The sequence below is a fragment of the Camelina sativa genome, chromosome 16 (assembly GCF_000633955.1).
Source record: "Camelina sativa cultivar DH55 chromosome 16, Cs, whole genome shotgun sequence".
Taxonomy (NCBI): Eukaryota; Viridiplantae; Streptophyta; class Magnoliopsida; order Brassicales; family Brassicaceae; genus Camelina; species Camelina sativa.
Window position 1 is genome coordinate 5,250,961 of NC_025700.1, and position 12,813 is coordinate 5,263,773.

General features: G+C 33.4%; 4 protein-coding genes across 5 annotated transcripts in view; 2 read left to right on the forward strand and 2 right to left on the reverse strand.

Moving 5' to 3' along the window:
• LOC104749846 (tubulin-folding cofactor A) overlaps positions 1–424 on the reverse strand; it is a 2,024-nt gene extending 1,600 nt beyond the window's left edge. Inside the window, exon 1 of the mRNA XM_010471554.2 lies at positions 289–424. The gene's annotated coding sequence lies outside the window, so the exon portion shown is untranslated. The remainder of the gene's footprint in view (positions 1–288) is intronic.
• Positions 2,803–4,130, reverse strand: LOC104749847 (transcription repressor OFP2-like). Its single transcript, XM_010471555.2, has one exon. It carries the CDS (start codon positions 3,915–3,917, stop codon positions 2,952–2,954), a length of 966 nt encoding a protein of 321 aa, XP_010469857.1. The 5' UTR covers positions 3,918–4,130; the 3' UTR covers positions 2,803–2,951.
• LOC104749848 (transcription repressor OFP17-like) lies at positions 8,389–9,373 on the forward strand. Its single transcript, XM_010471556.2, has 2 exons — positions 8,389–8,687; positions 8,787–9,373. The coding sequence occupies exons 1-2, from the start codon at positions 8,444–8,446 to the stop codon at positions 9,128–9,130; spliced, it is 588 nt and encodes a 195-aa protein (XP_010469858.1). The 5' UTR covers positions 8,389–8,443; the 3' UTR covers positions 9,131–9,373.
• LOC104749849 (ferrochelatase-2, chloroplastic) overlaps positions 10,073–12,813 on the forward strand; it is a 4,451-nt gene continuing 1,710 nt past the window's right edge. The window contains exons 1-9 of one of the 2 annotated variants that reach the window (XM_010471558.2): positions 10,073–10,287; positions 10,389–10,674; positions 10,835–10,978; positions 11,326–11,427; positions 11,705–11,808; positions 11,902–12,028; positions 12,149–12,301; positions 12,397–12,497; positions 12,576–12,777. In XM_010471558.2, coding sequence (XP_010469860.1) covers positions 10,196–10,287; positions 10,389–10,674; positions 10,835–10,978; positions 11,326–11,427; positions 11,705–11,808; positions 11,902–12,028; positions 12,149–12,301; positions 12,397–12,497; positions 12,576–12,777 — 1,311 coding nt within the window. In that variant the 5' untranslated portion in view covers positions 10,073–10,195. The remainder of the gene's footprint in view (positions 10,288–10,388; positions 10,675–10,834; positions 10,979–11,325; positions 11,428–11,704; positions 11,809–11,901; positions 12,029–12,148; positions 12,302–12,396; positions 12,498–12,575; positions 12,778–12,813) is intronic. The other variant, XM_010471557.2, reaches the window with a different exon arrangement.

Consider the following 12,813-nt stretch of genomic DNA (forward strand, 5'->3'; position numbering starts at 1 on the left):
CCCCCCCCAATGTCCCAAAATAAATTAGGATTTCTAAAATCACCAGCGAACACAAACGATTTCCTTAAAAAACTAAAATTCGATTTCGGATTTGAAACTGGGGAGAACGATTAGATCAAAAGATTGAAGTTTCTACGAGTTCCTGCATTACTAAAGGATCGGGTTCAATTTGTGGATTTTGATATCGATCTCTTTTTTACTTGATTCCGATCTACTTTTTTTTAGATTGACACAAAGTAGCTTCGATTAAAATGATGAAGAAAAAAATGTAATATAGAAGAAACGAACCAGACGGACGATGATCGGAGACGGTGGTTTGCTTCGGATCGGAGACGGTGATTTGCTTCGGATGAATTCGAGAGTTTAGGAGACGACGCAGAGCTGATGAATCGATGTACTACACAAAACAATTTAACACTTCCTTTACTATTTCGGTATTTCCTTATTTTTTTTTTTTTTCTAATTTGTAATTTTTTTTTTAACTTCTTATTTAAATGGCCAATTGGCAACGATAACCAAGAAAAAAGATAAAATTAACAAAATTAATCAAATTAACCAAGTAACTACTCTAACCATATATCTATAATATTCTCTCTATAATATATAATATATAATATATATTAATTTGCTCCTGCTATACATATTTCTACTACCATAAACTACATCCATTCTATTTTATAACAACCACTTCTTACCACCATCACATCACCTCCGACCACCGTACCATCGCCGGCGACCAATTCCAACGACTATTGTCGGCGACTATCGCCAGTGATCAATTCCATCAACTACTGTCGGTGACCAACTCCGGCGACCATCACCGACGACTAACTCTGGTGACTATCGTCGGTGACGACCGCCGGCGACAAACTCCAACGACCATCACCGGCGACCAACTCCGACGACCAACTCTAACGACCAACTCCGGCGACCATCGCCAACTACCACTATCGGCGACCAACTCCGGCAACCACCGGCTACCATCACACCATCAACCACCACAACCCTCAACACTACAATGATAATTTTCCCTACCCCTAATCCCAATTTTCTAATTTTTTCAAATTAGTTATATACTACATTAGTTTTTTTTTTTTTGGTCAGTGAGCAAATTCACCCTATTTAAATTTGAAGCAAAAAAAAAGAAGTATTTTACTAAAATTATAAAGTCTGTTCTTTTCAAAATACAGTAAGTGTTATTATATATAAAGAAATTGAGTACAAAATAGTATAATTTTACTTTTTTGTTTTTTTGACAACTAATTTTACTTCAAATCTACAAAATAATAACTTATTTTTAGAATATTTAATATTTTTCTGTAGCACTATATGTGGAAAGTGTCAAAATATGAAACAGAGGAGAGTATCATTATAATTTTGGGAAATTGGCATATATAACCTAAAAAAAAAATTATAATTCACTTTCTAACTACTCTAACCACTAAAAGATAATATACTCTATATAAACTATATTATATATTATTTTGCCCTTCTCTTAACCACTCTTATTTTTTTGCCAGTGCCACCACCACCCATACTCTTTACCACCACCATCACTAACACCACCCACCATCACCCATAGGGTTCACAATTTCCTCCAGTCCCAACCACCGCCGGCCACTGGCCACCGGACCACCACCGGCCACCATCCGATGCCTACTCCGACCACCAACCTTCGCCTCCTCCGGCCACCGGCCGCCGCCTACTCCAGCCACCGGCCTCCGCCTCCTCTGGCCACCGGCCGCCGCCTCATCCGGCCACCCACCCTCCAGCTACCATATCCACCAAACCATTAAAGGTAATTTTTCCTATCCCTCATGTTATTCATTTAATTTTTTAAAATAGTATGCTATATTCTTAATTATATTTGTAAAGTTGGCTAGTTGGCAAATTGACCCCTATAATTTTTCCTGAAAAAATAAAAATAGGATTGTAAAATATTGTCATACTTTACAACTACAAAAACTCCATAAAATGTAACATGAAAACCACACAAAAATATTGCAAGATTATAGAAAAATAAAAAAAAGATTATTTGGCATCATTAGTTATTATGACATATCACACTTTAGGCAACCAAGGTAACTTCAAACTTTATATTCATAATTCAGAAAATTACAAGATCTATTTTTCCCATTGGTTTGAATATTTTGTTACTCATTAATCGAGAAAAAAATTCACTCAGAAGCCTTACCATATCACAGTCTCTTGCTGAAACTTCCATAAGCCAACAGACGTATATGAGATGGATTTTGAAACAGTGGTCCTCTTCTTCTCCTTCTTCTTCTTCATCTGCATACTCTTCGATCACAGAAAAAGAAACAAATCTATAGGATTAAAACTCATCTCTGATTCTTTCTTCTTTAATCACTTCTCAGTTTTTATGTGTCAGTGGTCCTCTCTACCTCCAACGATTTATGCAAATTTTGCTCTTCATACATGCATCATATATTACTTACTCCGTGCTAGTTGGGTTTTCAAACCACTGTTGGCTTTTTCTGGTTTTGTTGTAGCTCTTTTTACCGCCATTCTCAACTTTGTCATTTCAAAATATTCAAATGATAATAATAATAATAATTATGGTGCTCAACATAATCCATCCAATAATCACACGTACTGATCGGTTGAAACAGTAACAAATCTTGAAGTCATCACAGAGACAAGACAAGAATATGCTTAGTGGTAACATTCTGTCTTGATTAAACTGTGTTTCCACGCCCTTAGTGATCATGTTTGAATTAAAACGACGATATGATAACAACTTTTATTTGTTGCTTACATTTTTATAAAGTGGAAAAAGAATTCATTAAAAGTGGGCTTCAAAGAGAATCTCCACAGTTCCATCTAACTTCTTCATATGAACATTAACAACAAGTCAACAGCTACAAATTTCACAAGACATACTTATACTAATTTGACCATTAGGTTAACCAACATTACATTAAGAGATTTTATTTGATTTTTGTAAGTTGAAGCCAGATTTGTTCGAAAACATGGATGATAAGATCATGATACTCCTTTGGATTCAAAGAAAGGTAACAAGCGAGAAGATCCTCTAAGTCTTTTGAAGCTCTGATGTTGTTTTCTTCTATCATCTCAATCATTGAATCCCTGAAATCTTTCTTTGGATCAACGGACCGCTTCATCACAGCATAGCTCTCAAGAACATCTTGTCTGCTGCTCTCTGATCTTTTTGACGTGCTTCTACGCATACCCGAGAGTTGTATTCTAGGTGAATTTACTCTTTTGAGGTTTATCCCTGCTGAGGATTTTCTTCCACTTGAAACTCGCCTTTGGTATCTCTTCTCGGCTCTATACTCATGATCTTCATCATCTTCTTCGTTCTCTCTGTTAATCTTCAAATAAAGATGGCTTTTCTGTAGTTTCTTGATCGGTTTACTTGTAGGACAAGCTTTCTCTACAGAATCAGAATCTTTGACCTTGTGCTTAGTGAAGGCTTTGCTCTTTGTGTCGATCTTGAAGTTGGAAAAGTCAAAGAATTCATCATCTCCTTCCTCTTCGTAGAAACTGTACACGAAAGACTCAGGGGAGGTTTCAAGAGCTGGGAACAAGCAGTGAGATGAATCTTGACCATTGATCTTGCTCTTGTTAAAACCTGCGGATACAAGAAGAGGAGGAGTCAAAGGATTAAGTGACGGCTTGTAAAGAGTCTTTCTTTTACTACTCATCCGTCTTGTGTGAATAGAGCTTCTTGGTGAGTTATGGTGAGGAAAATTATTAGCCACTAAGCTGTTGGAGAGATAAGAGTGATGAGAAAGAGAATCTGAGGAAGGTTTCTTCTTGTTTGAGGAAGAAGAAGGTTTGGTTTTGGGTTTAGACTGTTTCGTCAAGTCTTTGAGCTTATGAAACCATGCATTTGGAATCATATCTGAAAGCCTGAACTTGTCATTCCCCATCTCTCTCTCTCTCTCTCTTTTCACAAGAGTTTGTGATGTTTCTCTTAAAAGAAAACTATGTTTTTGTTTCCTTTAGATAAAGAAGAAGGTGAGAAAGCAGAGTTCTCTCAATATAATATGAGAGATAAAGAAAGAAACTGAAGATAAAATTGGAAACTAGTGGGGCTCAGTACTAGAGAAAGCTTAAAGGATGTCTTTTATTTGTATCGTCATCATTCAACATCACTCATCAGCATGAACTACTTGAGATATCACATTTACACGCTTGTGTTCACTACATAAGTAGGATTTATAATTAGTAATTAGTGAGGATTTATAATTAGTAACACAAGAATAAAAAAAAATAATAGTGGATTTTTATTATTTTTGGTGTGGAATAAATTATGATAATATGATATAGTTGATTCTGACAGATTCTTAACATCATTTCATCAAGATTTTTTTTTTCTTTCACTTTATCAAAATGACAAAAATAACATAAAATGTAAAAATAATAATCGAATTATATATAAAGAGTAACAAATGTAAACAGTTTTATGGAATCCGTTGACCAAATGGCAATTGCAAAAGAAAAATGCAGCTTTTATTTTCCTCTTCTAAAGAAACTTTTTGAATGAAAACACTAAAACATTCCTCACCATTTGCAGCCTTAGTCCTAAACAGACAAATAAAATTATTAATAAAAACAAAAAAAACTACACAATTCAACTAAAACTTTTTACATATGTGAATCTATCTTGGTTTTAGTATACACATAATAATTATATTATATACCTCATTTGATGCTTTTTAAATTTGGTAAAGTCTGAACCTTATCTTATGTTTGTAGGTAGACATAATTTAGTATTGAAAACACTTCATATATACTAAGGTAATACAGATATACAAATGATGAGATTAGGATGATAAAAAAAAGTTCCAGTTTGCTCATTTGAACACCTTTAAATAAAGGTGAAGCAACTTTTGCGTCGTAATGATCTTAATAAAATTTTGATCTACCATGTCCACTAACGCCGAACATTTTGAGGACACTATTTTTTATATACATTTCCTTTACAGATCAACTGTTTTGGCAACTATCTTTTTAGCTTCGACAAAGTAAAGATGCTTATTCAAAATAAAATATCTTCCATCCTTACTTCATATAAGCACAAGTGATTAGTGATCAGAGGCCGTCGGACCGATAACTATATATTGATGTGAATTTATATTTGCTTAAATAACCTATAATCTGTGAAAGTTGGATTAAACAGCAGATAATATATGTGCACACACAAATCAAAGCAATGTGCCAATGTTACGAAAACTATTACTAAATTGGGAAGAGACTTAGCAGTCAGTATGCCAATAAACAATCATATATATTTCACATTTGATCATAGACATGAAATGAAAAGAAATTCATAGGGTACAACTACAAAGCAAGGCCATGGGCTAAAAAGTCCAGCAAAAAAAAATAACGAATCACGTTTTAATTATATGTATATGTTTAATTATAAAAATATTGATATATTCCACTATCTTATATAGTATGAGAAGTTTTTGAGAAGTTTTTGTCAGTTTTGACACTTAGCATGTTATATATCTATAATACTTGTCCTCTTTTGTTGTTTAGACTTAATAAATTAAATTTATTTATACTTTTGACCTAAGTAATTAGAGACCCATAAAACAAACAAAAAAACTCTTAACATTTCATTTTTCTCTTCTTCAATAAAAACAAGTTGTAAACCCCTTCTGATTTAAAGCCACCATTTATCAGTTTGTGGTTTCATCCTAGGAAAAAAACTGATTATAGTTTATTTTGAAATTCTAAATATGGGTTTTAGTCTTATGTATGACTCAGGGCAAAGCCAGATTCTAAATTATGTTCTTATATAATATGAGAAGGTTTTTCTCAGCTTTTGCTAAGAAGATGACATTTGACATGTTATCTATCTAATCTAACACCTGTCTTCTTTTGTTGTTTGGACCTAATTAATTAAATTCATTGTACTTTGGACCTAAATAATTAGAGGTCCATAAAACAAACAAACAAAATCTTAACATTTCCTTTTTCCCTTCCTCAATAAGAACCAGTTGTATATCCTTTCTGATCTAAAACCACCATTTATCAGTTTGTGGTTTTATGTATGATTCAGGGCAAAGCCAGATTCTAAATTATGTATAAAATTTATTTATGGATTTCAATCTTATAAATGATTCATCATGGACAAGAAAGAGTTCTAGATTATGTTAGACTGTGGGGTGTTTATATGTTCTGAAAATTCTCTTATAAATTCATAAATTTTTGGATTCCCATTTCTGCTTAGTTTATGGCATTTAATCTTATATAATCTAATGGTGGGATGTTTTCTGTATGTAATTTGATAATTGCTTACTCATTTGTTTCCCATTAGATCTTACCAATTTTTTTGCCATAAAAGTATAATTCATTCTGTTTCCATGAAATTAGAATTCAATCCCTAAGTACTCTCCTTTTTAAACAAATTTTCAGTAATTATTATTTAATGTCAGTCATTAGGTTCCTATAAAGAATTATCTTATTTTTATATATCTTTCCAAATTTTAATAGGTATTCTTGAATAATTTTAAAATTATTTTTGCAGGTTATCATGTTTGTTGTTCACATTAATACTACATAGAAAAAATTATGAGAGAATGTTTGAAAAATTTATTTATTCATCTTTTTTTTTTTTTTGAACTAAAAATTTAATTATTCATCTATATTAACATTTTTGCAGCATTTTTGTTAAAGTAGTCTTGAAATTCAAAGGTATTTACAATCAATGCCATTATCATTAAAACATTTTCCAAAAAATTAAAAGATAAAATCGAAATATGCATAAATAAGGTATGTTAATTAAATATCCTCCTATCAATTCATTATAAAGTTCTTAAATTATCTCTACCTCTGAGCCTAATAATCTGCAAAACTAAACAAAATTTTTGCCATTCTAATATAGGAAACTCTATATTCGCTCCAATCATTCATATTCAATTACTTCAAATTTTTTAATTTTCAAAAAAAATTCTCGTATTCAATATATAGAAAATCTAAAGAGTTTCTCTGCTAAATATAAAATATTTAATCTACAACGAGATTTGTGGAAAAGTAACACTACCAAATAAAATTCCTCAAAAATACATAAAAGAAAAATCTTAACTTCCTAACTTCCTAGACAGTCCGATTTCGTAATATACATAATAAACAATAATATAAATAAATAATTTATATTATTTATATATATTAAATAATTATATATACATAACTATGTAAAAATCTTGACTTCCTAGACAGTTCTCACAATTAAGTCTATCAGGATTACGGATTTTAGCAAGGTACGTCTGTGGTTGGCGGGTTGTCCTGAAAACTACAAATATATGATTAAAATAAATATATTATATATAAATAATATTTTTACATAGTTATGTATATATTATACATGAAATATGTCATAATGTGAGGAAATTTAATGTATACCAATTAAGATATTAAACAAAATATCATTATTATTAGTTATTTTAAAATTTCTTTTTTTTTTCTTTGCCCACAAAATTTTTAAAGAATAATTAATATAAAATTTAGGTCGAGGACATGCTTAGGCATAACTTTAACGATTGCGGTCTTAGCGGGTTGACCCGCTGCGGTCCAAGAAAAAAAGAAATGTGGACCGACCTATTTGACACCTCTATATACATGATTATTATAAACAAACATGTAAAACTTTGATAACATAAATGGATATTAATACTATAAATTAATTTACAACAAAAATAAATTATTGTGTTGTATGTCGTAGAATTAACAATCAAAATACAACTATACAATCTTAAACATCAAATAAAACTTATAATAGTAATTAATAATTACAACTTGAAATTTAATGATTTTAGTAAAAGAAATAATTTCGCGGTGTACTGCGGGTTAAAATGTAGTAGTATATAATTAACCCGGGTTATGAGATTTTTCGTAGTTTGCAACTTTGCCAATAATACAAAAGCATTTATTTTAGTTGGGGTGAGTTGTTGAATCTCACTCTCTTAGTTTCATAGTCCAAGTCTTGCAATATTTGTAGATGTGTGAAATCCAACACATAAAAAAGAAACATCTAAGTATGAAATCTCCAAAATCCATGAAATTAACTAGCGGATTATTCATATTTAAAAGGTGATTCGTTTTCCACTTAGAATTGGACGTGGGACTAGTTTATACATATTCAACATGTGTAGTTGCATTGACCCACCAATGAAGTAACGACAATTTGAATATACAAAAACAAATGATCATCTTGGATTTTGTTTATAAGCAAGAGCCACCAAACACTTGCAATTTAAATTAAAAAAAAAAAAAAAACATTTATAGTCCACCGTTTTTAGAAAACTTCATGGGACTCCACCATCATGATTTACACACACAAAGACGTGAATCCACGCAACATAATTCCAATCTTCTAACCTTATACACACCCATAACAGAGCAAAAAGCCAAAGAGGATCATCATCATCAAAAAAGGTTCAAGACAATGAGAGTGAAAGCAACTTTGATTAACTTCAAATCAAAGCTTTCCAAATCATGCAACAGATTTGTCTCACTCTTCCGCTTCAGAGTTAAAAGACCTGTCTTTATTAGACCTCTTCGTTCCCGTCATAGCAATGTCAAACCTAGACGTCAACATCATCCCAAGAAGCCAATCTGTTCTTGTCTTTGTTTTCTCAGCACAAGCAAGAACCAGAAGATGAGCAACACCAAAGCCAGAAGTTCCACTTGTAAGACGATCAATATCAGTTTAGTTTCGAGTTAAAGATTATGCTATATTGCAAATATAACGTGGATCTTATCTCTTTGTTCTTTAATGGCCATTGCAGTTAGTGTGAACGATGAGGATTTCTCAAAGTATATGCAGTCGCCTCTTACACCAGAAACAGCCAAGAAGCTGTTCACTTCACCGATCACGACGCCTGCTTACGCTGCACGGACAAGGAGATCGCTTAATTCAAGAGACGCATTCGAAGACAATGCTGTGGAAGATGCTTGCAGAACCTTCGAAAACTATCTGATTCATCTCATTGTTGAAGAAGGGAAGATGGATGACTTAATGGACATTGAGGAGCTTCTCTATTGTTGGAAGAATCTTAAGAGTCCTGTCTTCATTGAACTTGTGTCCAGATTCTATGGAGAGCTCTGCAGAGATCTGTTTTCAGGTGAATGAACAAAAGATATCTTTCTTTGTCGACCAAAAAAAATATATATATATTTGTGATTTGGCAATTGTTGAATACACACACCCATCTTAAGGTTTTTTAGTTCAAAGTTGGAAACTGAAATGTGTGAAGACTATTTAAAGATTGTATGTTTTCGCATTTCACATAAGGGAGAAACTTGAATGTGAACAAAGATACAAACCAAATGATCCATGGAATATGGAGAGAAATGTTATAGTACATTAGTACTTAATTACCAATAAAACTTTCATAATCACCTACCTCCAAAGTTTTTTTTTCTTTTTACCCTTTTGTTTTAGAAAGATGATTACACATGAGATTTCACAACTAAATCTCTGATTATGAACAACTCAACGGTTAAAGAACCTTGTTGTCATTCTTCTTTTGTCCATCATACACTACATATTCCATGTAGACATTTGAGAATTTGGTTCCCTCTTCTGACCACAAAGATGTCAAGAACCTATAGCCACTTTTGCCATTTTCGCAAAGATTTGAAACATCGTTGACAGTCCTTGGATGCTTACCGAGCAAAAACTATGTTTGACCAAATTCATCTTTTGTTTTCTCACTTTCCGGTTCAGACACAGACAAGCAACTGAATCATGATGGGTCAATCCGGTCTGACCGGTTCCACCAAATTTTTTATTTTATTTTTTATCAAAAATAAAGTAATCTAATAAATCAATTTGACTTTTTACCTTTTACCATCACAAGTTCACAACATTTTACATGTTTTTTAATTTTTAAATATGTTAATAAACTCATCTACAAATTAAAATATCAATTGAAGGTTTATTCTTATTTTTATTTTAAGGTAATATAAAAAATTGAGAAATAAAAAAATTATCGCAAATGTGTGGACACGTGTGGTTCCGCGTCCTCACACTCCTCAAGCCCCTTTCATTTTATCCCAACTCTGTTCTGTCTGATTATTGGAAAAATATCAACAAACACAAATTCGGATGTAATATTATAAAATCTGAGTTTTTGTTCTAAGTCTTCTTCCTCCCAGTCCAATCGTTGCGTTACGGTTTACTTCAATTGTTGCAATGAATTGCCCAGCCATGAGTGCAGCACCATCTCCTTCTTCTTGCTCTTCTTCTTCCTGTTCCTCCTACTCTTCGTTTCGTCCTCTTCCTCCGTAAGTTTTCGATTACCATTACAATATCTCTCTCTCTCTCTCTCTCTGTTACCTTAGACATTGCATAACTGATTAGTATTATTGTCTTTTGTATGCCTCAGACTCTTGCCACAATTGAGTAACAACGATTCACAGAGATCTCTGCACTACTCAAATCTATCATCCCTTTCGAACCGTCTACTTGGAAAGCATTCATTGCCTTTGAGAGCATTGGTGTCCTCTACTCCTTTAAATATCTCGTCTTCCTCTGTTATCAGTGATGATGCTGTTTCGCCTTCCTCTGTTCTCAGTGGTGATCCCAAAATTGGAGTCTTGTTGTTGAACCTTGGTGGCCCTGAGACTTTAGATGATGTTCAACCTTTCTTGTTTAACCTCTTTGCCGACCCGGTACTTACTTATCTATCTATATTGCTTCCGTGAAATGCCTTACTAATATGTGTTTTAGATTTCGCAAAGTTACAATCTTTTGTTTTGATATGCAAAGATTGTAACTTTGACTGTTTATCTGAAAAAAAGCTCAATTTTGACTGTTTCAATTGTTTGCTAGGATATTATACGGTTGCCGCCGCTCTTCCAGTTTCTTCAGAAGCCGTTAGCTCAGTTTATATCAGTAGCAAGGGCTCCCAAAAGCAAGGAAGGTTATGCATCTATTGGTGGTGGTTCTCCTCTTCGCCACATAACTGATGCACAGGTTAGTCCTTGTTTTTCTCATATCACAGTATGATCTTAACTACTCTGCTTTTCTTATCCTCTGTCGTTTATTTTTAGAAGAGGCAACTAAAATGGCTTGGTAGTCTTACAAAGTGTTTCAGACTTTCAGTTTCCTTTCCATTTGTATATCTCTTGTGCTTGTGTTAGACACCTCAACTTGAGAGTAATAAGTTGTTTAGATTGTGCAAAAATTTATCGAATGGAAGTAGCGATAAGAGTACTTTTGCTCATAGTTTTTAGTTGTTTAGCTTCCTCCTCATGCTATTAAGTCATGCCATTGTTTACTCCACATTCTTATGTTGTACCTGTCATAACTTTATTCACCAGGCTGAAGAATTGAGAAAGTGCCTTGTGGAGAAAAATGTCCCAGCAAAGGTATATGTTGGTATGCGTTATTGGCATCCATTCACTGAAGAAGCCATTGAACAGGTGACTAACCACAACATCTTTGTAATTTATCACACATCATTTCCAAAACGTAGATGCACACTTCAGATGATACCTCCTCTTAAAATAATATTTTGTTTGGTTTTTGAATGTGAACACAAATAATTTAACATGTATACACAAAAGGAACAATTTGATCGAAGTTCTTACAACTCTTACTTTTGAGTTTGTTTGTAAGCTCTATAACAGTATGTAAACATTTTCCTTTGAAGTTGACCCTAGTGACTCTTACTCATTTTCTTTCTATATCAACTTGTAGATAAAAACAGATGGAATTACAAAACTAGTTGTTCTACCACTTTATCCACAATTTTCGATATCGACTAGTGGTTCAAGCCTAAGACTCTTGGAGAGAATATTTCGGTGAGACTTGCACATCTTTCATGTTTTTAGTATATACCAAGACCAGCATATATAATTATTGACCTTTCTGTGCTTGACTCACTATTTACATAGTGAGGACGAGTATCTTGTGAACATGCAGCATACTGTTATACCATCATGGTATCAGCGGGAAGGATATATAAAGGCAATGGCAAATCTAATCCAAAGCGAGTTGGAAAAATTTGGTTCCCCTAGTCAGGTAGACAATCTTGCGTCTCCTCTCACTCGATTATATATGAAAAGAAATTTGTAGTTTTCTGGTTTTGCCAATTTTAACTATCCTAAGACGCACTTCAAACCGAAAAAATATATGTTACAGGTTGTAATATTTTTCAGTGCACATGGCGTGCCTCTTGCATATGTTGAAGAAGCTGGTGATCCTTACAAGGCAGAGATGGAAGAATGCGTTGATCTGATCATGGAGGAGTTAGACAAGAGAAAGATAACTAATTCTTACACTCTTGCTTATCAGGTATCTTTTTTTACATTAGTGGTATCTAGAAGCGTGATATGGAAACAGTTTAGCTCAGTCTGTTGTTTTGTTACTTTCTTGCAACTCTCCAACAGAGCAGAGTTGGACCAGTAGAATGGCTGAAGCCATACACTGAAGAAGCCATCACTGATCTTGGTAAAAAAGGTGTTGAGAACCTTCTGGCTGTACCCATAAGGTAAGAAAGTAGTGTTTCTGGTACAAATGCTGTCTCTTCTGGTTATTTGAAACTCAAGTTTGTTGCCTATGTTAACAGCTTTGTGAGTGAGCACATTGAAACTCTGGAGGAGATAGATGTTGAGTATAAAGAGTTAGCTTTGAAGTCTGGTATCAAAAACTGGGGGAGAGTACCTGCCTTAGGAACAGAACCTATGTTTATATCTGACTTGGCAGATGCTGTTGTGGAAAGTCTTCCATATGTTGGAGCTATGGCAGTCTCAAATCTTGAAGCTCGACAGGTAACAACAACAACACTCATTCATCTTTTATGTCCT